At 36.9% G+C, this 26,461-nt stretch overlaps 1 protein-coding gene across 3 annotated transcripts in view; it reads right to left on the bottom strand.

The window, feature by feature from the left end:
• GABRB2 (gamma-aminobutyric acid type A receptor subunit beta2) overlaps window positions 1-26,461 on the bottom strand; it is a 306,620-nt gene that overhangs the window by 188,079 nt on the left and 92,080 nt on the right. For all 3 annotated transcript variants that reach the window (XM_007464398.1, XM_007464397.1, XM_007464399.1), the window contains one exon: window positions 7,319-7,539. In XM_007464398.1, coding sequence (XP_007464460.1) covers window positions 7,319-7,539 — 221 coding nt within the window. The remainder of the gene's footprint in view (window positions 1-7,318; window positions 7,540-26,461) is intronic.

Genomic DNA, 26,461 nt, shown 5'->3' with positions numbered 1-26,461 from the left:
CCTGCTGAATCTTTCTTTAAGAATGTGAACCTTTAATCAGAAGTGACATGTTGCTGACCCAATGTTACATATGGGAGGTGTACTGACATATGAAATCAAGGGCTGCCCCCTCACACCAAAAGACAAACAGCTATTTTTAGATGGGTCAACTACTACCAGAAGAGTAAGAAAGTCACACCTTCCATAAGAACTGTCCTAATACTCAGCATCAGTACATTTCCTGAGCCAGTTATTTAACTAAGGACACCACAAGTTACAACAGCACAAATACAAATACAAGATTACAAATTGTGTTGCAAAAAGCTTTGCCTGTTTGTCACTAAAATATTAAGTAAATTTGAAATAGTAGTCCTGCATTTTATAGCAATAACTACATATTTCACCTTATGTCAAAGCCATAAACCACATCCTATATTGGATAAAGGAATATATCCCAAATATGTCTTATAATGGTTAAATAATGATGGTGAGCACAGTTTTATTGACATGGCAAACATGTTTATGGTGCACTCATGGTTAAAGAAAAAAATAAGATCAGAAAATTGTATGTATAATGTGAATCTGTTTTATGACAAATTACCTATATGCTTTTTTACTAGAAAAATATCTGGAAGAGTATAAATCAAGATGCAGGTATGATTAAGTCTGGGTGATAGGATTAAGGGTAGCTATATTTTCATAACTGTGTTTTCTAAATGTTTAATAATAATTATGTAACATCTCATAAGAGGAAATGGGTTTTGTTTTCATGTTTTTGTTGAACAATTTAGTAATGTGCTAAAATGCTTATGATATAATGTTAATGACTTAGCATATACAGTCCAATTGGGATTCAGATTCTAAATTTTCATAAAAAATATACATTTTTACATTCACAAAAGGGTGCCATCAGTTGATAATTCAGGTTTTCTTATATACCTGAATGCACTGATTTTGTTTTTGCCTTCTTAATTAATCAGAAGATTTTTTTCAAGAAGATAACTACAACTGCTAAAGCACTGCAATATCACGTTAAATACCGCTGTATGCATAATGAGGTGGAAGTCCTAGATTAGCAAAATCACAGGTTTTGAGATTTTGGGAGTGATAATAAAATTTAGAAATAATTTAAATGAATAATTATAAGAACTACTAAAGGTAAGATTAGAATGCAGCTCTCCTAATTCTCTGATCAGTTATCACTAGCTTTCTGAAATCTAATAAATGTCTCCTATTTTCAGTAAATAACAGTCTAAATTATACCTATGTAACATTCTTTATGATGCCATGTCAACACCAGATTAAACCTGACTTTTATTGGCTAGTGCTTTAGATGAATTTCATCGGCAGAAATCCTGTACTTTCTATGACATTTTTCCTTGAAGTGTTCTGAAAATAATTTGATTGGGCCAATTTTATTTTGGAATAAAATACAGATAATCTGTTTGGAATATGTGCTTTATAAATTGCTAGGAATTCTTCTGTCTAGTCATTGAGAAGTCTGTTGTCACCACTTCTACAGCTGGGCTCATCCCCAAAACTATTCTTCCCTACCTCCAGTTACATCTCCTAACAGAAATATCTAAATAATATCATAAAAGAAAGCAGGTATTTTATTTTATGATCACATTGGTATAACTGAGTTATTAACTAGCCAAGAGTGAAGGTAAGAATCTATATTTAAGGATTTTATTGCTCTTTAGCCACAAACTATAAACTTAGACTTGAAAAACAACATTATTCATCACTTTTCTTAATTATTCCTGCAGATCTTTAAACAAGGTTGAGAAAATAGATGCATGATAAGACATGATGAGAATAAGAGGAAAGGCCTGGTTTAAGAGAAACTATATAATGCTTGATTTAAACGAAAATTACTGAGTGCATGCTACAAATGAGGTACTGGGTTTGGGGCTACAGGGCAGCTTCTAAAGGCTGTCATGGCCACTTGGGTCTCAAGCCAGGCATCTAGTTTCCTTCCTCTTCATCTCAGCCTGCCAGTGCAATGGCTGGAGATAATTGGCTCCACTGCAGGTTTCAATCCTCTTAGTATTTTAGTAGTCCCCTTTTTCATTTTAGACATGCCTGACCTAGACCTTTCCCATTCTCTTCCACAGACTTGCTCACTTGTGCTCCTCTTGTTCTTTTTGTTCTATACAAAGGAGTATCTTTACAGAATCATGAAAAGATACCTGGGGTAAAATTCTACAATATAAAATCACTGCCTTGATATCTAAACGTTTCTCTGTTCCAGCCTTCTGTTTATTTATCATATATCCCCAGCATCCATCTATTTATCAAATATTAAGTAACACTGCACACTTACTATCTACCAATTACTATGCCACTAGAAATACATAATTTCACTTTCCAGTCTGATGTCAGATTATAAAATTTTTTACATTCACTGATCTCATTTGATTCAGAAGATGATTGGGTTGTTAAAATGACATTATCTAATTTATCTACCCCCCGTTTTATATATGAGGAAATTAAAACCTGAAAAAGATGCTTAAGCTTCAACAAGATGTCAGTGACAAAAGTCCAAACGAAAATACAAGTTCCATTATCATAATATTTTGTTAAGGAAGTTGGTTGCATTGCCCAATTGTGTCCATTCATCTCTTTGCACACCATCAGAACTCTGTCCTTCTAAAATGATTATCAACCTGAAAAGTAATGGAATAACTGAGAGTAAGCTGCTAATCCATGTTTTTGGCAATGGGGAAACAAAAATCCAATCAGAATGAAAACTGTTAAAACCTAGCCTATAACAGCAATAACTAAAACATTTCCCATATTTCTAAATCTCAATCTCCATTTTCTGAACTTCCCAAGTTCATTTTCTGAACTACCTTAATGCAAGTCTGTCGATTAGCTGAGCGCTATCCTTAAAACTCATGTTATGCAAACACACTGTTTCAGCATGAGTGGACTCAGAGCTCCCGCTGTACAGTCAAAAGCAATTGGTACATCCTTGCAGGAGGATGATTTCACAAGGAGGTTATCCAAGCTTTAAGTGTAGAGCTATGACCATTCCTCCCTGGGTTATGGCTTAGCCTGGCTGTCTGTGGTCATGGATCCCACTAAGTACACATCCTCTGAGATGAGATGACCTCGTTTTCAGACACAGCTACTAAAAGTACATGTCACATACAGGTAATTCTCTACCTCTAAGAGATCAGAAATACCATTCTTTGGCTTCAGACTTGTAAATCTTGAGTGCTATTTCTTAGATAACAGAACCAGAGATTCCTAGGCCATGTTTTCTTTTCCAAATTTTATCATGGAAATTTTCAAACATACAGACAAGTTGAAAGAAGAGCATGACAAACACCTATGTACCCACCATGAAATTCAACAAGCATTAATATTTTGCATACTACTTTATCTTTAATGTTTTAATACCTAAAAATTTCACTAAGAAAACTCTACAAAAGAGGCTTACTCAGATTCTCTGAATGACTTCCCCTCCAGCCCCCTCATCCCTGCCAATCTTTGTGCATCTCAACAGAAGAAGCATTTAAGTCCTTAAATGATTTTACCTTGAACATGCATGACATTCGGCCCAGAGGACTTGTTCTACCTAATTTATTGGTCACTGCCTTATATTTAAAGTCTTCCTTGAACCAGCTTTCTATGTCTAGATCTTCATGATTGCCTTTCAATTCTCCTTATTCCGACTGATGAACCTTGCCCGGACCAACTTCTTTGCAATGATCTTGTCTGTGCCCCAGGATTCCACACAGCAAAAATCATCCCTTAGTAAACTGGGAATGGTGTGACTCTCAGAACTTAAAGATGCATCTTCCATAGATGACTCAGGACTGCTGTTCTCTAGGGCTTTATGCTATCAATCAAAAACAAAGTCTGGGGCTTCCCTGGTGGTGCAGTGGTTGAGAGTCCGCCTGCCGATGCAGGGGACACGGGTTCGTGTCCCGCTCCAGGAAGATCCCACATGCCGCAGAGTGGCTGGGTCCGTGAGCCATGGCCGCTAAGCCTGCACGTCCGGAGCCTGTGCTCCGCAACGGGAGAGGCCACAACAGTGAGAGGCCCGCGTACCGCAAAAAAAAAAAAAAAAGTCTGTATCTATGGATCTAATGCAAGCTGTTTCCATATCACTTTCTTTACCTTCTTTTTTTCCCTTGCATGCTCTCAGGTGATTTCTACTATTCTTTATTTCCATTTGCCAGTACCTAAGGAGTAGGACAGAATGATAATGAAGAGCAACATCTTTGTATTCAAACTATTACACTTTCCAGTGCCGTAGCTGTGTAACTTGGTACACAAGTTCCTTAATTTCTTCATGTAAAACAGAAAAACCAACCAACCAATAGCGCCCAGTTTGTAGGAATAAAGTCAATTTTAAATGAGATAATATAAGCAATGCTCTGGCACAGTGACATGTACAGGCTAAGTCCTTTAATGTGTACCAACTACTAATATTAATACTATTACTCTTCTAAACACTGTTTGAATGCAGCCACTACTGAACATAGAAACAAGAAAAATTTCTTAGCAGACTATCAGTAACAGAGAATGACTGGGATAGCAGAGTGGGTAAGTAGGAGAAGGAACTAAGTAGATCTGAATCAATCCAGCAGCAGCAATTTTAATTGAATTCCTTTTACTTTTTATTGCAAATGAAACTTCTGCTGTTGAAAAGGAATATTTGGCCTGCACTAAATTTCAGCTGTGAAATAAACTGTTCTATTTATCAGTAAAAACTGGAATGGGATATTTACAAATTTCCTGAAAAACCTCTTATCAATTTCAAAACTCAGGATTAACTACACAACTGAGAGAACAATCACAATCCATGAATCTTCTTCTTTGTCCAGGAGTGTTAATTTTATGCACGTCAGATGTGTTCAGGAACCTGCACATTTTGCCATTAGCCCTTATTGGAAGTGGGGCTGAGAGGGTGATGATTTACAGTAATACTGTGCAATTGGTCTTAATGACAAGAATGAACAGCCACCACCTTTTTTTGTCTGATTATTGGCTTAATGATTAGAAGCCATATTTATCATCTATATTGGCCCTCTCTTGTCCCTCTCAAAGACGTCTGATTGTTGATTTTTTTCCACCCATCCAACTTTGCATATGTACATTCAAAATTCATTGACAATCTTTACTGAGTTTATTTACAGTGTAGGTGCTTTGTCAGTGCTAGTTGTAACAAAGAGAATACAACTGGTTTTCTGCTCTAAATGTGGGTATCACCAAAAAAAGGAAAACACAATGTAATGTCTACAAGATTGCTGTGAAGAGTTGATGGGCAAAATGTATCCAGCACTGGGTCTGATGCTTAGCCAAGACTTGCTACTTGCCAGGCCTCTCCCCGCTCACTCCCTGCCAAATGAGTAACTTATTATTTCTGTGCTTCTCTCTGCCTTCTTCAGGATTCTGACTTCTTTCTGTGCTTAACTCTTAAAACGTGTGAACTACAACCTCTTTGCATTCCTCCACTGCCCATGTGGTCACCATCTCATCAAGGTCTTTGTGATACCACATTTTCATTACAGCCACTATTGAACATAGACACAAGCAATAAATTGTAGTGGATTCCAAGCAATAAGTTTAGCACAAGGTATCTGCTAAGATAATTCTTTCTATAAGTACTTTCAAATTCCACCACTTTGGTGGAGTATTTGCAGACACTGCCAGTCAACTTATTTTTGTCTTTCCGCTATTTCTCTTTTTCCCTAAGGCCTGTATGTGAGCAGTGCCTGTATCCAATTCATCTCTTTACTTCCAATGGCTGACACAGCATACAAACATGCTCTCTCTTGGCCTCAGTTTCTCCCTCCCTTGACAAACAAATGCCATTTTCTCTACAAACAGGATAAACAAACAAAGAAGCTGGCTTATAAGGATCTAAGACAATGCACCAGTCAGGAACGATGAACACAGCAGATAATGAAAATTAGATATAACAGATAAGAAAACTGTGGGAGTGAGAGGCAACCTAGGTAATGGTTAAGAGCTCTGGCTCTGAACTTAGAACAGGACTCAGATCCCATCTTCACTGCTTACTTTCTCTGTGATCTTAGACAAGTTACACCAGCCTTCATTTGAAATAAAGATCATAACAGTTTTAACTTATGAGGTTATTATAAGTTATTGTAACTGCAATAATACATGGAGTGCACTCACTAATGTCTGACCCCAACAAGTGTTCAATAAATTAATAATAATATTGTTATCATTATTATGATAAAGTCACCACATGTTCACGTAAAACAGAATATATCAGAGACAACTGAACATTTCAGAATAGAGTCTTCCCCAATAATGCAGAGGAATTCTTTACATTGCAATGTTTTCAGAGTAAGACAGATATCTTTTTTCTTCATCTTTTTTCCAGGGAACCATCTAATACAAAATAAACTTTAAAAGAAGAAACTGTCATATTTCACAATTCATCCTCCAAAGAGCAGAGCATCACAATTCTTCTCTGATAGAAAGGTACATTTAATAGTGTAAATTCATTATTAATAAATCTGAGATGATGGCTATTTATTTGCAAGTCTGATTGCTCCTTGGAGGTAAGAGGGCAAAAAAAGCCTTCCTGTTCTCAGAGGACCAGACCCAGTTCATAGAGCTGAGGAACAATTTATGAAACAGAATATCTGCCACATTCAAACAAGGATTTGGCACTCATAATTTTTTTCCACTTTAAAGAGACCCTGTGTCTAAGCTATTTTGATATTGTTTATTCCTACTCCTTAAAGAAAGCAGCTTTATGAGCCAAAAAAAATACTGTTTTGCCCTTCAGTATAAATAAACATTTTGCCTCTTATTTATATTTTTCTTGACATAGTTTATTTCAGGCCTCTATCATACCCTGTTTGAACTATTACAAGAACCTCCAAAGTGGCATAATTTCTAAAATTTCTCTATCAGCTGAAGTGAAATGTTAATACAAAATTGACAGAAATTTGTTAATGCATCTAACGTTAATAGACAAAGGATATAACTGTGTTATATACAGGTGTGTATATATAATATAATATATAAATTTTTCACTTCTTTTGGAAATAAAAAAATCATCACCATTAACAATAAATATTTAAGCAATTAAAAAAAAAGAAAGCAGCTTTAGGATCAGCAGCTGATATTGGAAGATAATTCAGAAAAACTTAGGCTTAGCTGGGATAAGTCCCTTTGTAAACATGGAACACTGAGCTCTCAGATGTCTATTGACTAGGAGGTTTAACTGCTTATCAGCAGAATTAAAGGAGGACTAAGGAAAACAGCACAATATGCCCCTCCAAAAATAAACAGTAACTACTATGTTCAGGAAGAGTTCAATTTTGAAATGGACGCTACAGACCTGAGGCCATAAAGGACCGTCCCATCTGGATGCAGGCGGATCATGCGGTTCTTGACAGTCACTCCATGCACAAACGACTTCTTATCGTTCAGGAAGTAAGTATCGGGCACCCAGAGCTGGTCTGCCACTCTATTGTCCAGAGTCAAGTTTAAAGGTATTACATTATAGGATAGCCTCTTATCTCTCCAAGCTTGCTGAAAGTACATTGTCAAGGTATAATCCTGTGAAATTGAGAAGATAAAAGAAAAAAAGCGTTAATTTGTACATAAACGGACTTGGGAGACAGGCAAACACTTCAATATTCACAAGAAAATATACACAACCAAATACCAAAAACATATACTATTCGCATATAGGCAAATATTAATTTACTAAACCCATTCTTACTGAGCCCGTACTATGTGTCGGGCACCACAGTATATACAGAAGTGAAGAGAGCATACATATCCTTGTGAAATTTATCATACATTATTCAGGAAGAAAGATGGTAAGAAATAATTATTTAATAATTAATTTGTCTTAAAGTGCGGTACCCAGGATTGTTTTAGGTGGAACATAAATACAATTGTAAAAAATGGTTAATTTATTACAGTAGTAATTATAAGAGTTTATAATGAGAATCTCAATCTGTCTGATCAAAGTGAATTTCCTAGTGGAGGTGACATTTATACTGAGACTAATGTAGCTTCCCACCTATCTAAAAAATATTAGCTCAGTTAGTATTTCATGACAATTTTTGGGATTCTGGATCATCAGGTTAGGCTCTTTCGTCTTGAGAAACTGTGCGTTGTTATAAAGTGAGCAGTGGTCTTAGAGTCCCAGGCTCCAGCATCTTCCAGCTATTTCTAGGAGTAAATTTACATAACTTATTTTCACTTCACTTCCTTAACTATAAATGGGCTTTTAATATATTCCTGATCTATCAGAAGATTATTATGACAATTAAACATAACTCAAATGCAATCTGTAGGCTTCCGAGAAGATGGCGGAAGAATAAGATGCGGAGATAAACTTCCTCTCCACAGATAACCCAGAAATACATCTACATGTGGAACAACTCCTACAGAACACCTACTGAACGCTGGCAGAAGACCTCAGACCTCCCAAAAGGCAAGAAACCACCCCACCACGTACCTGGGTAGGGCAAAAGAAAAAAGAATAAACAGAGACAAAGGAATAGGGACGGGACCTGCACCAGTGGGAGGGAGCCGTGAAGGAGGAAAGGAAGCCCCTTCGTGGGCCAAGACTGCGGGAGGCGGAGCGGGGAGCTTCAGAGCCCCGGAGGAGAGCGCAGCAACGGGGGTGCGGAGGGCAGAGCGGGGAGATTCCCGCACAGAGGATCGGCGCCGACCGGCTCTCACCAGCCCGTGAGGCTTGTCTGCTCACCCGCCGGGGTGGGTGGGGCTGCGAGTTGAGGCTCAGGCTTTGGTCTGAGCGACTAGAGAGGACTGGGATGGGAGGCGTGAGCACAGCTTGCAGGGGGTTAGTGCGCCACAGCTAGCCTGGAGAGAGTCTGGGAAAAGTCTGGAGCTGCCGAAGAGTCAAGAGACTTTTTCTTCCCTCTTTGTTTCCTGGTGCGCAAGGAGAGGGGATTAAGAGCGCAGCTTAAAGGAGCTCCAGAGACGGGCGCAAGCCGCGGCTAAAAGCGCAGACCTCAGAGACGGGCATGAGACGCTAAGGCTGCTGCTGCCGCCAACAAGAAGCCTGTGTGCGAGCACAGGTCACTATTCACACCCCGCTTCCAGGAAGACTGTGCAGCCCGCCACTGCCAGGGTCCCGGGATCCAGGGTCAACTCCTCCTGGACAACACACGGCGCACCTCAGGCTGGTGCAACGTCACGCCGCCCTCTGCCACCGCAAGCTCGCCCCGCACTCCGTGCCCCTCCCTCCCCCCGGCCTGAGTGAGCCAAAACCCCCAATCAGCGGCTCCTTTAACCCCGTCCTGTTTGAGCAAAAAACAGACGCCCTCCGGCAACCTACACGCAGAGGCGGGGCCAGATCCAAAGCTGAGCCCCTGGGAGCTGTGCGAACAAAGAAGAGAAAGGGAAATCTCTCCCAGCAGCCTCAGGAGCAGCAGATTAAAGCTCCACAATCAATTTGCTGTACCCTGCATCTGTGGAATATATGAATAGACAACAAATCATCCCAAATTAAGAAGGTGGATTTTGAGAGCAAGATTTATGATTTTTTCCCCTTTTCCTCTTTTTGTGAGTGTGTATTGTATGCTTCTGTGTGAGATTTTGTCTGTATAGCTTTGCTTCCACCATTTGTCCTAGGGTTCTATCCGTCCATTTTTTATTTAAATATTTTTCTTAATAATTATTTTTTTAGTAAGTTTATTTTACTTTATCTTCTGTTTTTCTTTCCTTCCTTCCCTCCTTTAGACAATGAATCATCCCAAATTGAGGAGGTAGACTTTGAGAGCAAAATTTATGATTTTTTTCCCCTTTTCCTCTTTTTGTGAGTGTGTATGTGTATGCTTCTGTGTGAGATTTTGTCTATATAGCATTGCTTCCACCATTTATCCTAGGGTTCTATCTGTCCTTTTTTATGTTTGTTTTTTAAATTTTTTTTCTTTTTTTTCTCTTAATAATTTTTTATTTTAATAACTTTATTATATTTTATCTTACTTTATTTAATTTTACTTTATCTCATTTCTTTTTTTCTTTCCTTCACTCCTTCCTTCCTTCCTCCCTCTCTCCTTTCTTTCTTTCTTTCTTTCTTTCTCTCTTTCTACTTCTACTAATTTTTTCTTTCTACTTTTTCTCCCTTATCTTCTGAGCTGTGTGGATGAAAAGCTCTTGGTGCTGCAGCCAGGAGACAGTGCTGTGCCTCTCATGTGGGAGAGCCAACTTCAGGACACTGGTCCACAAGAGACCTCACAGCTCCACAAAATATCAAATGGCGAAAATCTCCCAGAGATCTCCATCTCAACACCAGCACCCAGCTTCACTCAACGACCAGCAAGGTACAGTGCTGGACATCCTATGCCAAACAACTAGCCAGACAGGAACACAACCCCACCCATTAGCAGAGAGGCTGCCTAAAACCATACACCCCAAAACATACCACCAGACGTGGACATGCCCACCAGAAAGACAAGATCCAGCCTCATCCACCAGAACACAGGCACTAGTCCCCTCCACCAGGAAGCCTACACAACCCACTGAACCAACCTTAGCCACTGGGGACAGACACCAAAAACAACAGGAACTACAAATCCGCGGCCTGCAAAAAGGAGACCCCAAACACAGTAAGATAAGCAAAATGAGAAGACAGAAAAACACACAGCAGATGAAGGAGCAAGATAAAAACCCACCAGACCTAACAAATGAAGAGGAAATAGGCAGTCTACCTGAAAAAGAATTCAGAATAATGATAGTAAAGGTGATCCAAAATCTTGGAAATAGAATAGACAAAATGCAAGAAACATTTAACAAGGACCTAGAAGAACTAAAGATGAAACAAAAGACGAAGAACAACACAATAAATGAAATTTAAAATAGTCTAGATGGGATCAATAGCAGAATAACTGAGGCAGACGAACGGATAAGTGACCTGGAAGATAAAATAGTGGAAATAACTACTGGAGAGCAGAATAAAGAAAAAAGAATGAAGAGAACAGAGGACAGTCTCAGAGACCTCTGGGACAACATCAAATGCACCAACATTCTAATTATAGGGGTTCCAAAGAAGAAGAGAAAAAGAAAGGGACTGAGAAAATATTTGAAGAGATTATAGTTGAAAACTTCCCTAATATGGAAAAGGAAATAGTTAATCAAGTCCAGGAAGCACAGAGAGTCCCATACAGGATAAATCCAAGGAGAAATATGCCAAGACACATAATCATCAAACTGTCAAAAATTAAATACAAAGAAAACATATTAAAAGCAGCAAGGGGAAAACAACAAATAACACACAAGGGAATCCCCATAAGGTTAACAGCTGATCTTTCAACAGAAACTCTGCAAGCCAGAAGGGACTGGCAGGACATATTTAAAGTGATAAAGGAGAAAAAACTGCAACCAAGATTACTCTGCCCAGCAAGGATCTCATTCAGATTTAATGGAGAAATTAAAACCTTTACAGACAAGCAAAATCTGAGAGAGTTCAGCCCCACCAAACCAGCTTTACAACAACGGCTAAAGGAACTTCTCTAGGCAAGAAATACAAAAGAGGGAAAAGACCTACAATAACGAACCCAAAACAATTAAGAAAATGGGAATAGGAACATACATATCGATAATTACCTTAAATGTAAATGGACTAAATGATCCCACCAAAAGACACAGATTGGCTGAATGGATACAAAAACAAGACCCATATATTTGCTGTCTACAGGAGACCCACTTCAGACCTAGAGACACATACAGACTGAAAGTGAGGGGATAGAAAAAGGTATTTCATGCAAATGGAAACCAAAAGAAAGCTGGAGTAGCAATTCTCATATCAGACAAAATAGACTTTAAAATAAAGACTGTTAGAAGAGACAAAGAAGGACACTACATAATGATCAAGGGATCGATCCAAGAAGAAGATATAAGAATTGTAAATATTTATGCACCCAACATAGGAGCACCTCAATACATAAGGCAAATACTAACAGACATAAAAGGGGAAATCAATAATAACACATTCATAGTAGGAGACTTTAACACCCCACTTTCACCAATGGACAGATCATTCAAAATGAAAATAAATAAGGAGACACAAGCTTTAAATGATACATTAAACAAGATGGACTTAATTGATATTTATAGGACACTCCATCCAAAAACAACAGAATACACATTTTTCTCAAGTGCTCATGGAACATTCTCCAGGATAGATCATATCTTGGGTCACAAATCAAGCCTTGGTAAATTTAAGAAAATTGAAATTGTATCAAGTATCTTTTCCGACCACAACGCCATGAGACTAGATATCAATTATAGGAAAAGAGCTGTAAAAAATACAAACACACACATGGAGGCTAAACAATACACTACTAAATAATCAAGAGATCACTGAAGAAATCAAAGAGGAAATCAAAAAACACCTAGAAACAAATGACAATGAAAACATGATGACCCAAAAACTATGGGATGCAGCAAAAGCAGTTCTAAGAGGGAAGTTTATAGCAATACAATCCTACCTCACGAAACAGGAAACATCTCGAATAAATAACCTAAACTTGCACCAAAAGCAATTTGAGAAAGAAGAACAAAAAACCCCAAAGTTAGCAGGAAAGAAATCATAAAAATCAGATCAGAAATAAATGAAAAAGAAATGAAGAAAACAATAGCAAAGATCAATAAAACTAAAAGCTGGTTCTTTGAGAAGATAAACAAAATTGATAAACCATTAGCCAGACTCATCAAGAAAAAAAGGGAGAATACTCAAATCAATAGAATTAGAAATGAAAAAGAAGAAGTGACAACTGACACTGCAGAAATACAAAGAATCATGAGAGATTACTACAAGCAACTCTATGCCAATAAAATGGACACCCTGGAAGAAATGCACAAATTCTTAGAAATGCACAACCTGCCAAGACTGAATCAGGAAGACATAGAAAAGTTGAACAGACCAATCACAAGCACTGAAATTGAAACTGTGATTAAAAACCTTCCAACAAACAAAAGCCCAGGACCAGATGGCTTCACAAGCGAATTCCATCAAACATTTAGAGAAGAGCTAACACCTATCCTTCTCAAACTCTTCCAAAATATAGCAGAGGGAGGAACACTCCCAAACTCATTCTACGAGGCCACCATCATCCTGATACCAAAACCATACAAGGATGTCACAAGGAAAGAAAACTGCAGGCCAATATCACCGATGAACATAGATGCAAAAATCCTCAACAAAATACTAGCAAACAGAATCCAACAGCACATTAAAAGGATCATACACCATGATCAAGTGGGGTTTATTCCAGGAATGCAAGGATTCTTCAATATACGCAAATCAATCAACGTGATATACCATATTAACAAATTGAAGGAGAAAAACCATATGATCATCTCAATAGATGCAGAGAAAGCTTTCAACAAAATTCAACACCAATTTATGATAAAAACCCTGCAGAATGTAGGCAAAGAGGGAACTCTCCTCAACATAATAAAGGCCATATATCACAAACCCATAGCCAACATTGTCCTCAATGGTGAAAAACTGAAAGCATTGCCACTAAGGTCAGGAACAAGACAAGGTTGCCCACTCTCACCACTCTTATTCAACATCGTTTTGGAAGTTTTAGCCACAGCAATCAGAGAAGAAAAGGAAATAAAAGGAATCCAAATCAGAAAAGAAGAAGTAAAGCTGTCACTGTTTGCAGATGACATGATACTATACATAGAGAATCCTAAAGATGCTACCAGAAAACTACTAGAGCTAATCAATGAATTTGGTAAAGTAGCAGGATACAAAATTAATGCACAGAAATCTCTGGCATTCCTATACACTAATGATGAAAAATCAGAAAGTGAAAGCACGAAAACACTTCCATTTACCATTGCAACAAAAAGAATAAAATATCAAGGAATAAACCTACCTAAGGAGACAAAAGACCTGTATGCAGAAAATTATAAGACACCGATGAAAGAAATTAAAGATGATACAAATAGATGGAGAGATATATCCTGTTCTTGGATTAGAAGAATCAACATTGTGAAAATGACTCTAGTACCCAAAGCAATCTACAGATTCAATGCAATCCCTATCAAACTACCACTGGCATTTTTCACAGAACTAGAAAAAAAACTTTCACAATTTGTTTGGAAACACAAAAGACCCCGAATAGCCAAAGCAATCTTGAGAACAAAAAACAGAGCTGGAGGAATCAGGTTCCCTGACTTCAGACTAGACTACAAAGCTACAGTAATCATGACAGAATGGTACTGGCACAAAATCAGAAAGATAGATCAATGGAACAGGATAGAAAGCCCAGAGATAAACCCATGCACATATGGTCACCTTATCTTTGATAAAGGAGGCAGGAATATACAGTGGAGGAAGGACAGCCTCTTTAATAAGTGGTGCTGAGAAAACTGGACAGGTATATGTAAAAGTATGAGATTAGATCACTCCCTAACACCATACACAAGAATAAACTCAAAATGGATTAAAGACCTAAATGTAAGGCCAGAAACTATCAAACTCTTAGAGGAAAACATAGGCAGAACACTCTATGACATAAATCACAGCAAGATCCTTCTTGACCCATCTCCTAGAGTAATGGAGATAAAAACAAAAATAAACAAATGGGACCTAATGAAACTTCAAAGCTTTTGCACAGCAAAGGAAACCATAAACAAGACCAAAAGACAGCCCTCAGAATGGGAGAAAATATTTGCAAATGAAGCAACTGACAAAGGATTAATCTCCAAAATTTATAAGCAGCTCATGCATCTCAATAACAAAAAACCAACCAACCCAATCCAAAAATAGGCAGAAGACCTAAATAGACATTTCTCCAAAGAAGATATACAGACTGCCAACAAACACATGAAAGAATGCTCAACATCATTAATCAGTAGAGAAATGCAAATCAAAACTACAATGAGATATCATCTCACACCAGTCAGAATGGCCATCATCAAAAAGTCTAGAAACAATAAATGCTGGTGAGGGTATGGAGAAAAGGGAACCCTCTTGCACTGCTGGTGGGAATGTAAATTGATACAGCCACTGTGGAGAACAGTATGGAGGTTCCTTAAAAAACTACAAATAGAACTACCATATGACCCAGCAATCCTACTACTGGGCATATACCCTGAGAAAACCATAATTCAAAAGGAGTCATGTACCAAAATCTTCATTGCAGCTCTATTTACAATAGCCCAGAGATGGAAACAACCTAAGTGTCCATCATCAGATGAATGGATAAAGAAGATGTGGCACATATATACAATGGAATATTACTCAGCCATAAAAAGAAACGAAATTGAGCTATTTGTAATGAGGTGGATAGACCTAAAGTCTGTCATACAGAGTGAAGTAAGTCAGAAAGAGAAAGACAAATACCATATGCTAACACACATATATGGAATTTAAGAAAAAAAAATGTCATGAAGAACCTAGGGGTAAGACAGGAATAAAGGCACAGTCCTACTAGAGAATGGTCTTAAGGATATGGGGAGGGGGAAGGGTAAGCTGTGACAAAGCGAGAGAGAGGCATGGACATATATACACTACCAAACGTAAGGTAGATAGCTAGTGGGAAGCAGCCGCATAGCACAGGGAGATCAGCTCCGTGCTTTGGGACCACCTGGAGGGGTGGGATAGGGAGGGTGGGAGGGAGGGAGACACAAGCAGGAAGAGATATGGGAACATATGTATATATATAACTGATTCACTTTGTTATAAAGCAGAAATTAACACACCATTGTAAAGCAATTATACTCCAATAAAGATGTAAAAAAAAAAATGCAATCTGTAAACTACAAAAAGCTATAAATTATGAAGAAAGTATTTACATACATATTGTGACATGTTTTCTCCATTAGAGGCCTAAGGGTACAATATAATTGCTTTGTCACCCTCATTTGAATGACTAAATGAAGGACCAAATATTCATTTGAAAAGGATAATTACCATTCTATTTTAATATCAGTTCACAATGCCCTACTTGAGGGCTTAAAAAAAAAAAAAAGAATTATGTATTAATCATCTCTGCAACCTGAGAGCCAGCACAGTCCCAGGGCACAAATAATGAATGAATGGATATCCAATATGGTATGCCTATTGGATTTCTGCACATACCTGCCTACTTTTGTGGATAAAATACACACTTCAATCGCTGTGAAGTCCTTGAGTTTTTCCAACCCTTGCTGAGATTTATACATCTTAATTTGGCTATGTAACTTTAAAATACGACTTGCTAGATATTACCTGCTAAAAACACTAAATAGCTTCATAGGAAAAGTATAATCCTCCAGCAAAAAATTTAAATATTTTCCCTGGTTTCACAAATATACAAATTTTTATCTCATTCAGAAGTCAGTGTAGAGCTGACTTCTGAATGAGAAGCACAGAATCAAACTTCTATTGTAACAGAAGAATATTAATATCCTAAAGGTATATCAAATAATTGTAGGTGAAATTTACTTGAGTGGATTACTTTAGTGAGTGCTCTGGACTGTTCTAGCACACTCTGCTTTATTAAAGAATTAGTCTGAGGATCTCCAGCATAACATCCTGATTTATAATAAAAGCTAACTTGAAGACTTATGAATTATACAACGAGAGAATGGAAAATGGATCAGATACATTTTTTACATGTCTCTATGTTGCAAACGGCCTAAAAACTTGGCTATAAATAAAATAGGCAATTTATATTGTGCTTGAGAGAACACACTTAGTGATTTCCGATTCTTGGAGATAAAATGGAAAATTCGATTATTATCTCTATTAGAAGATGAAGCTACATCAGCCCTCTTAAGAGTTAGGGAAGATAACACAGTTCGGAAGGTGCTGGAGTTTATCAGTCAGCTGAGATGTGTTTGGACACAGGAAATTGTATTTTCTTTTGGGCTAAATAAATGGTAATATTGTGAGATCCAGAGTCATATGCTAACTCCTGTTATTTGTCAGCAAGGCAGTGCCTGCTAAGAAATGGTCCCAGACAGACCCTGGTGATTCTGCTAACTGTCACATCAATTTTCATTTCTTTTATTTTTAAATGACACATCATGACACTGTCAAGAAAGGAAGAGGTTCCTGAATCGAAATAAATGTTACTGGACATAAAAGGAAACAATGGTCCTGTGTTCTACCCTCTCTCCCAGACCCTCATGCCCCCAGGATAAATGCTTTGAACTTTTATGTAGAAAACATCTTTTACACCCATCCAACAAGCCTGCCTTCAGGAAGCTGCGTCACTCTTGGTTTATTCAAACTGAAAAAAAGCAAGTAAACCACTTCTGGGTGCTCTGCAACCCATGGCATCACCATGCAAGAAGCAGTTAGATCATCAAAACTAAAACCAATTGACTTTCAATGCTGAGCAAGATGGAGTAAGCCTACTACAGGCTCTCTCTCCTGCTAATCACAACTAACGATCCTGGAAAGAATAAAAAAAGCCACTATTTAAGGACTGTGCAAAGTGAAAACTAATAGGCAGATTGGCAGAAAATCAAAATGTGAAGAAAACCCATTACAATAGTGAGCTTCTTATTTATTTTTTCTGCCTCTTTTATCTTCTTAAAGTAACACACATTCACACAAACACAGCCAAAAGCAAAAATAAATGGAGAGATACACCACGTTCCTGGATTTGAAAAGTGAGTATTGTTAAGATGTCAATTCTCAAATTGATCTGCAGATAAAATTTAAAAATTTAATCCCAATCAATATCCAAGCAGGATTTTTGTAGATATGAACAAGCTGATCCTAAAGTTTATATGGCAAGCAAAGGAACGAGAATAAACAAAACAATTTAGAAAGGAAAGAACAAAACTGGAGGATTCACACTACCTAATTTCAAGACTCACTCGGAAACTACATTAAGACAATATGATAGTATAGTATTGATAGAAACGTAGATCAATAAAATAGTAGAATCTAAAAATAAACCCACACAAATATGCTCAAAGATTTTTGACAAAGGTAGAAAGGTAGTAGATTTGAGAAAGCATAATATTTTCAGCAAATAGTGTGAATCAACTGGAGCGTGCAAATGTAAATAAATAAGCAAACAAGTAAGCAAGATAGATGTCTAAGTTAGTGTGAGATCCACATATTCACTACTGTATATGTGAAATTTGTAAATGCGACACTCCCACATCCCAAAGGTAGGTGGTCTCCAAACTTTAAAATTGTATACAAGTAAATATGTTGAACAAGGCCCCCAAAATAAAACAAAACAAAAACACAACTGACCATTTCAAGTGCTGATGATGATGCAGAGCAACTAAAACTCTTACACATTGCAGGTGGGAATACAAATAATCAGCCACTTGGAAAACAGCTGGACAATCTCTTACAAAGTTAACATACATTTGACATACAACCTAGCAATCCCACTCCTGTGTGCAAATGTTCAGAGCAGCTCCTGATACATGCAACATCATCAATGATTTTCAAAGAAAGTTAAGTCGAAGAAGGCAGATTCAGAAGAATACATAGTATATGATTCCATTTATATGAAATTCTGGAAAACGTAAAACTATAGGAACAAAGAACAGATGAGTGGTTCTCTGGTATTTGAGGTACTGGAGAGGTTGACTACAAAGGGACAGCATGAGGAATGATTTTGGGTAGCAGAACTGCTCTGCATCTAAACTGTAGTGGTGGTTACACAACTCTAGACATTAGTTAACTCATAGGACTATACACCAAAATGAGTGGATTTTTCTGTATGTAAATTTAAAAAAGAAATTTAAAAACTGCTTAAACAAAACAAACAAACAAACAAAAAAACCCATGATCTCTAAGGTCAGATACCCCCAGGTTCTTACCACAGTACTTTCATGTCCATCTGTCATAACCTCGGTTGAGGTGAATGAGTCTCTGTCTCCAACTCAAAAGAAGAAACTGAAGCTAATGAACTTAGGAATTGGGGAAAACAAGAGCTGCTTTGACACCTGGAGGCGGGTGGAGTACAGCGATGCTACAAAATAAGTCATCTCCATGCATACCAGGGGACACGTGGCCCCATCAGGATGCACTAATAAGATTACCACTAAATGGTCATAGTTTCACAATTCCCCATGTGTACAATGAGGCAGTTGGACTAGGTAGTTTCCAACTCCACCCCTAGGAATAAAACAATTCCATTCTAAGAAATGCTTTGCCACCCCTGTGTTCAAATGCATCTCGCCATTTCAAAACCTTCTAAACATCTAAAGTACTTTCATAATTGTTTCCTGCTGTCTTTGTAATTCATTCCCAATACCAAGATTCAAACTCTTCCTGTTTCTTTGGTTTAGTGTTCTACAAAATATACGGTATGAAATAATTTGTGTATGTGTTTATTATCTTTTTTAACTTTATTATTTTGTGAACTTCCTATTCTTGCTCTATGAACACTTTTCTGTTTACCTCCTGTTACTGTATATTTGATAGGTGGACATCAATCTACATAAAACATTTTATTATTTTGCTGTTTCCTTTTAAAGTCATTCTTATAATTAGTTTAACTTTATAGTTTAAAACAAAAAAAAAATATCAATATTTCAGAGGGCTTCTGTATACTTTTCACGCAGCCTCCTCTAAGATTAACATTTGGCATAATTATAGAACAATATCAAACTAGGATATTAACATTAATATAATACTATTTACTAGACTACAGACCTTATTAGAATATCACCTGTTTATTCACTAATGTTCTTTTCCTGTTCCAGGATCCAGTCCAAGATCCCACCATGTATTTAGTTTTTCTGTTCCTTAGCATCCGTCAATCTGTGAGAGTTCCTCAGTCTTTCCTTGTCTTTGATGATGTAATGCTTTCGAAGAGTACTGCTCAGTTATCTTGTTGAATGTCTCTCAATTTGAGCTTGTCTGATGTGTTTATGATGAGACTGAGTTTATACAGTTTTGGCCAGAATATCACCAAAGAAACACTATGTCCATCATATAATGGGTATATGATGTCAATATGTCTTATTACTGGTGAGGATATTAATCTTGAACAGTTGGTTAATGTAGTACCTGCCCAGTTTCTCCACTGTGAAGTTACTATTTTCCCTTGTAATTGATACATATCTTGGGGTAGGTACTTTAGAACTATGAAAGCAATAAGGTTATTAGGCTGACTTCTATAATCACTGTGTTTTGGGGTTTTGCATACTTTCCAAATTTCTATTTATCTTCTTTCAACTCAACCTGAATTGACATATTCGGTCAGTTGACAATGCTTAACTATTAATAAGACAAACCAAAAGAAGTAAATAGCAACATAGGCCATTTAAGGTATTTTACCATCAAATAATGGGAAATATCTTCTTGAGGCTCATTCTCTCCACCTACTCCTTTCACAGATTAGTGGCATCATTCTGGCGACAGCAGGTGCCTGCTTCTAGTATAGACTTTCACTCTGGATGGTGCAGCATCTTACCCTGGTCTCAAGCCTGCCAGTTGCACTTGGGTGGTATATATTCCCACCTGGACTTGCTTCAGATTTCTCCTACCTTCATTTATGTCTATGGTTTTCCATATGCTTTTTCTTCTCTGGAGACCATTTCCAAGCTTTCCTTCTTTTTTTTTTTTTTTTTTTGCAATGCATGTTTATGTATATGGAAACAATTATAAATGTAATTATGTCATTTTCCCTATCTTTGTGTTTTTTTCCTATTTCTCTTTTTGGGGAGAAGATGGTGGTGTAGGGGATTGGGTTCATAGGTATTTGGTCTGCCATCTGAGGACATAAAGATGCCTAACAGTTACTTTTTTAATGATCAGGGTTTACGGTTTATTTTCATCACTGATAATGTGTGGGTTGTTTAATTTGCTTTACCTATTGCAACTACATCTTCTAAGCTTTGAAAATTGCTGCTGCTGTCCTAGAATCTTGAGCTTTGGTGATTAATCTTGTTTCGTGGTTTCCCAGGTATAATTTTCTCTCCAAAATTAGATATGTTCAGAGAAATATCTTCTCTCTCTGCTCAGGATTTATAATTTTGAAAGAAAATAAAAATTTGAGCTTCATCTTATTATCCCTTGCTGAAATAACAACTTCTAATATACTATCATGTGTTACTTTCCTTTAAATTACGCTAGACTGATTCTGAGCTAAGAATCTGAGCTTTTGTAAGATACGGCTAATGTATTTAAGGAAGTAAAACCTGTGAGTATAGGATTATATTATAGAAACTGTGAGTGCAAGTTTAATTTAAACAAAATGCAAGTTTCATGTGAATAAAACTCCATGATAGTTTGTTCAAATAGCATATTTATAGCTTTTACTATCATTCTTTGCATAGCCTTTTAATTTGGGGCATGTTTAGAAAAGTCTTTCATTATTTTTGTTTGGCTTTTCCACTTTTAAAAAAGGTGATACAAGAGGATTGAATTCCAAAGATTAGGATGCCAAATTATTTCCCTAATTTAAAACTTCTGTTTTTACTCCCTCATGGGAGAAAAGACACTCCATCTGATGCAGAAATTATCACCTAAATAAACACCATAGTAAGACAGAGTAAGCACATTCATAGTAATTACACAGTAAGCATATTCTCAACATCATAAGCTGTTACCCCCTTGAGAGCAAAGATTGTTCCTTATTCCTGTGTATATGACCAATACTGTGCACACTTTCTGGTAAATGGTAACTACCATTAGCTGTGAAATGGTACAAATTTCCTTGCAAATACTTGGGAGTATGTACAGAGGTCTCTAATCTGTGTATACCCTTTGCTCTGATATTTACATTCCAAAGGATATTTGTAGAAAATAATTAAGCAGTACATTCTGACAGCTTTATCTCCAAATATTACAACTCCCTTACTTCTGTTTCCAATGCTAATAACCTAGTCTCAGACACCATTACTTGTTAAGTCATTATGATGCCACTGTTACTCAGTGGAGACTGTTACTTGTCTCCTTGCTTCTGACCCTTTTCCTCTCATGGTGGTAGGAACGAAAAGCAAATCACACGTCTACCTTGGTTAATTATCACCCAAAGGCTTTTCATTGCATTCAGAGTAAAACACAAACTTACGACTTTGGCCTTAAAGGTCCTATATGACCTGGACTCTGCACACCTCTTTGATCTTACCTACTACCTCTGCTCTTCCCTCACCTCACCCTACTAAGACCAGCCACGCTAGCTTGTCTTCTCTTTTGCAAATATTACAAGCTTTTTCAGCTTTAACTTTGTCCTAACTAGTGACTAACTGGAAAAACTATGTCCCCAAGTGTGGTTGGCTCTTTCTTGGGACTCAGAGCTCAACTAAAATGTCAAATCTATTCAGTGGGACCGTCCCTGACCATCCTACTCCCAACCCCATCGGACCTTATCACATCCCCCATTTTTATTATGTTTATAGCATTTATCACTTTTTTCAACTAATCATAATCATTTATTGGTTTACTTTTTTATTTTTCATTTCTCTCAACTGGAAGGTAAGTTCCATGAAAACATAAAGCTTTCCTAAACTTGTTCATCACTGTAACTCCAAGCTTAAAAGAGAGCTTAGCACATAGTAGCAATAAAAATCTATATATTGAAAGATGTGAAAGAATAAATGTAAGACAATGTACATTTATTCCCCTAAAATATGTACTATTATATTAGCAATAAAATCAAAATTAGTAAAGACCTAAATGTTCATCAGCATGAAATTGAGTAAATAAAACATAGTACTAATATATAGTATAATATATGCAGGAATTAAAATAACATTGTAAAATATTTATTGACATGAATAGGTACTCTCAACATACTATTAATATATTACTATATATTATTATTTTTAAAGAATACTAAAAAACAATAAGCACAACATGATTCCATTTCAGAAACATACAGGTATATATTGGAGAAATGTGTCTAATAGCAAATATAAATATTAACAGTGGTATCTCTTTATGGCAAGATAAGTGATTTTCAATTGTTTTTGTTTTTGTTTTGTTCTATATATTTTTGTTTTATAAATATAAATTATTTATGCAACAAAAATTATATAACCAATTCCTTGTTGAATTAAATTATAAAAATAGAACCTAGCATAACAAATATGTCTTCACTCTGCATATTTTAGAGCTCAGCATGAAGAAAAAGGAAATTTACTCATAGTCACAAATAAATGAGAAAACCTAAGCCTTTCAGCTTGTTATTAACAAAGCACACATCTCCTTTGTATTGACCAAAGGATATTGCCTAGAATCACATAAGAAGTAAGAGCTTTAAGTGGCCACCATTCTTTCTTTTGAAAGTTCACATTTAAGCCATCACTGAGAAGTAAAAATCCATCCCTATTTTTATTTCTAACCACCGAAGATGGAGATCCCAGAATCTTCCTCTGGCACTAACTTCAGTCTTCTTCAATCTGTTAGGAAATTTCACTTTATTTCTAATGTAAAGCCTTCATATCTGTTTCTTATTTAATACTCAGGGGAGATGAACACACACACACCTGTTCACTCTAGTTTTAGCTTTAATAGCATCCTCTACACTGCACTGGAAGTTCAAGTCCACAGATTCTTCTACAAAAGCATTCAAGGAGATGCCACTGTTTGTATAGTCCCAGCTCCTTACAAGCCTTTTCCCAGTCTGTTCTAGTCACTTCACCTCTTGGTATCTCTTTCCTTATCCACAGTGAATGAACTGAGACAGAGTGAGGATCCCTGTTTAGGAGTGTCAGGTGTTCTAGGATTCTGTCACTCCATTTAACTTCAACTAATCATCTTCCTGAAACTTTTGCTTGAACTGAATTTTTCTGCATTCCAACAGGCAATCTTTTACTTTCCATTCTGCTTATTATTTTTCCCCATGCCCCTCCTTTGCTGCTTACCCCAGTCATACCCATCCTCTAAGCATTCATGAGGACCTTTACCACTTCTCCCCATCACAGTCCATGTTCATCCTCTGACTCCTTTAATGTGGTGGTCTGTAGCATCCTAAGCATTGTTGAATTGAACTGCTACCTCTTGTAATGTTATTTAGAGGAGACAGGAAATCTCCCAACTAAACTGCACTGTTTTAAGTCAGAAACCATGCCATCATCTCTTTACAAGTGATCCAAGCATCTTGTCTTTAACACAATGGATCCTCCATGAATATTTATTCATGGGCACAATAAAGCTTCTTCTCACTTATTCACTCTTCCTGCATGGGTTTCAAATTTTGATTCTTTAAACCTCTTTACTAATCACTATTCCTGAATCCCCCCTGAGATTTGTTCTCTCCACCCACTGGCATTTGAGAATGAGTTTTCATTCTATCCTTTTTCCGCATGTTTCAAACACCCTCAGAGCTACTATTGTTCTTTCAGTTTTTCATAGCTTCTCTAGTTCTACTAGAAAAGTCCCCAGGGCTGGGGATGAGGATTTCTGAAGGACACAATTTATCTGTCCAAAGCAAAAAGAACTCAGAGAGAAGTGTGAATATTCCCACACACACACACAAAAAAAATCTTTAAAATGTTTTCCGTCTTCCACATCTCAGCCCACAAATTGCTGATCCAATTATAGGTCATGGTAATATTTCCACACTCTCAACCTCATAAACTAGAATGTAATGGAGTAAAACTGAGCTCCCCCTTAATAGAAGCCGTCACACCAGATGTTCAGTTGCAATATTTTGGAAGAAGCACATGGTAGCAGCTCTAATTGCTAGAGACACATTTGGGACATGAGAGCTGCACCAAAGACCACCCAGAAGATGGATCCAAGATCGGAAGTGATTGATTATTTTTTTGTATGCGAAACTACAACACACATGGTCAATGCAATAAGCTTTCCCACTATTTTTGCTTAGCTCATTTTGCATTTTATTACAGATTCACCTTCTCAGTTATAATGGGACTCAATCTAAGGATGGCTAAAAAATCAAGCAAGTGTAACTCATTATATCTGTCTCTTATATTAATACATAATACCCTCATCAGGGGACTCAGTTCACCCTGAGATAATCAACATTAAAAATACACTTTGTATGTATGATTTTTTTTCTCATTTTGTGCTTTTTAATTACTCTATAACTTTATCTCAAAGAGTTATTGCTTTAGAGTATTTTGCATTCTAATTAGCCTGCCCCTTATATATGCCTAAACTTGGCCCCGGGCTAAACCTTTTTACATGTATTATCTCATTAATCACCACAACAGCTCTGTAAGTTATGCACTAGTTCTCCAGGTACTAGCTGCTGTGAGACCTTCATGCTGCTTAACCTCCCTGAGACATCCTGCTCTGTAAAACAATGGAAATAATAGTTCCTAGTAATAAGTAAATTTACTCAAGGAAAGTAATTAGCAGAACGCCTGGCTCATAATAAGTGCTCTACAAATATCTGCCATTATCATGCTCATTATTCTCATTATTACCATTTTCCAGGTGACACATCTGAAACAGAGAGGTCAGTGACTTTCCTATGCCTTTCAGTCAATAATTTTCTAGGTGTTGATTTGGCCAGGAGGCTCTCTGGTGATGGAGCCCATGTTCTTAGTACTGTATTGAGCTACCTCTGGAACACTCACCTCCCTGTCAGTTTTGATTGACTCATCATTTCCCAACATTGCATTTATTCTCCTTTACCCCCTCCAAAAAGGAAGAAAATATACCTCGACCTAACTTTCTATCTACACAGCCATATTTACAGCAACAAAAAAAACTAGAACAATTTTGGGCATACATAAATTACAATATTTCTTGGTGGGGGGGGATGAATGTTGATTTTGAGAACTCTCTGGGATTTGATACTGAAGTTGTGCATACAGGCACATGCACATGTTCCGGAATACACATAGAGACCCAATTTTACACAAAAGGTATTGACATCAACCCACTTTGATCTCGCAGAATGATGAAAACATCTCCAGTCTTTGCAGGGTGTATATGTTACTACTGAGAAGTCCAAAGTAACCAGAGGGACTGTAGGGTAGTATGTGTAGTAATGTACTTATTCAGAAGTAATTCAATTGGAATAATATCTCTAGCCAACTAAAACATGTTCAGCCTAAGCTGAGTACTTCATACCCACTTCAGGAGGTTTGTTTAACAGAATGCTGGCAATGATTACTTAACTCTTAGATTAAGCCGCAAGAAATTCCATTTTTTGTGAGTTGAAAAATGTTTGAATTTTGACAGTTTTATATGGTTCAACCCAAATATATGGTAGCTAGTATAAGAGTAAAATTATTAAATTTATTTGTCTAAAATTAGTAATTTTAGGTTCTAAATAACTTGTAATGTACACTCATACATACTAATTTTGAAGAAAAAGCTTATGATTTTTATAATTGCGTCTTTTAATGGTTCTGAAATTTGTGTTCAGAATAAAACTCAGATATAAACCATTAAAAAATGCCATTATAAAAATACTAAGGTTTTTGTTTTTCAAAATTAGTATGTGTGAGCATTCCCTTTTTGTTTTTTTGTCTTATGTTAGTGATTCCTAAAAAAAGCTACATTTATAGGAAAACTTAACACTAAAAGAAAATTACACTACTGTATAGCAGACACTACCCTAGAGTCCTTAGTAAATTTTTGTCTCTTTCC

Source organism: Lipotes vexillifer, unplaced genomic scaffold (genome assembly GCF_000442215.2).
Source record: "Lipotes vexillifer unplaced genomic scaffold, Lipotes_vexillifer_v1.1 scaffold95, whole genome shotgun sequence".
In the NCBI taxonomy this organism is placed as follows: Eukaryota; Metazoa; Chordata; class Mammalia; order Artiodactyla; family Lipotidae; genus Lipotes; species Lipotes vexillifer.
The sequence above is the reverse complement of the archived record's forward strand: the minus strand, read 5'-3'. Positions and strand labels throughout refer to the sequence as shown.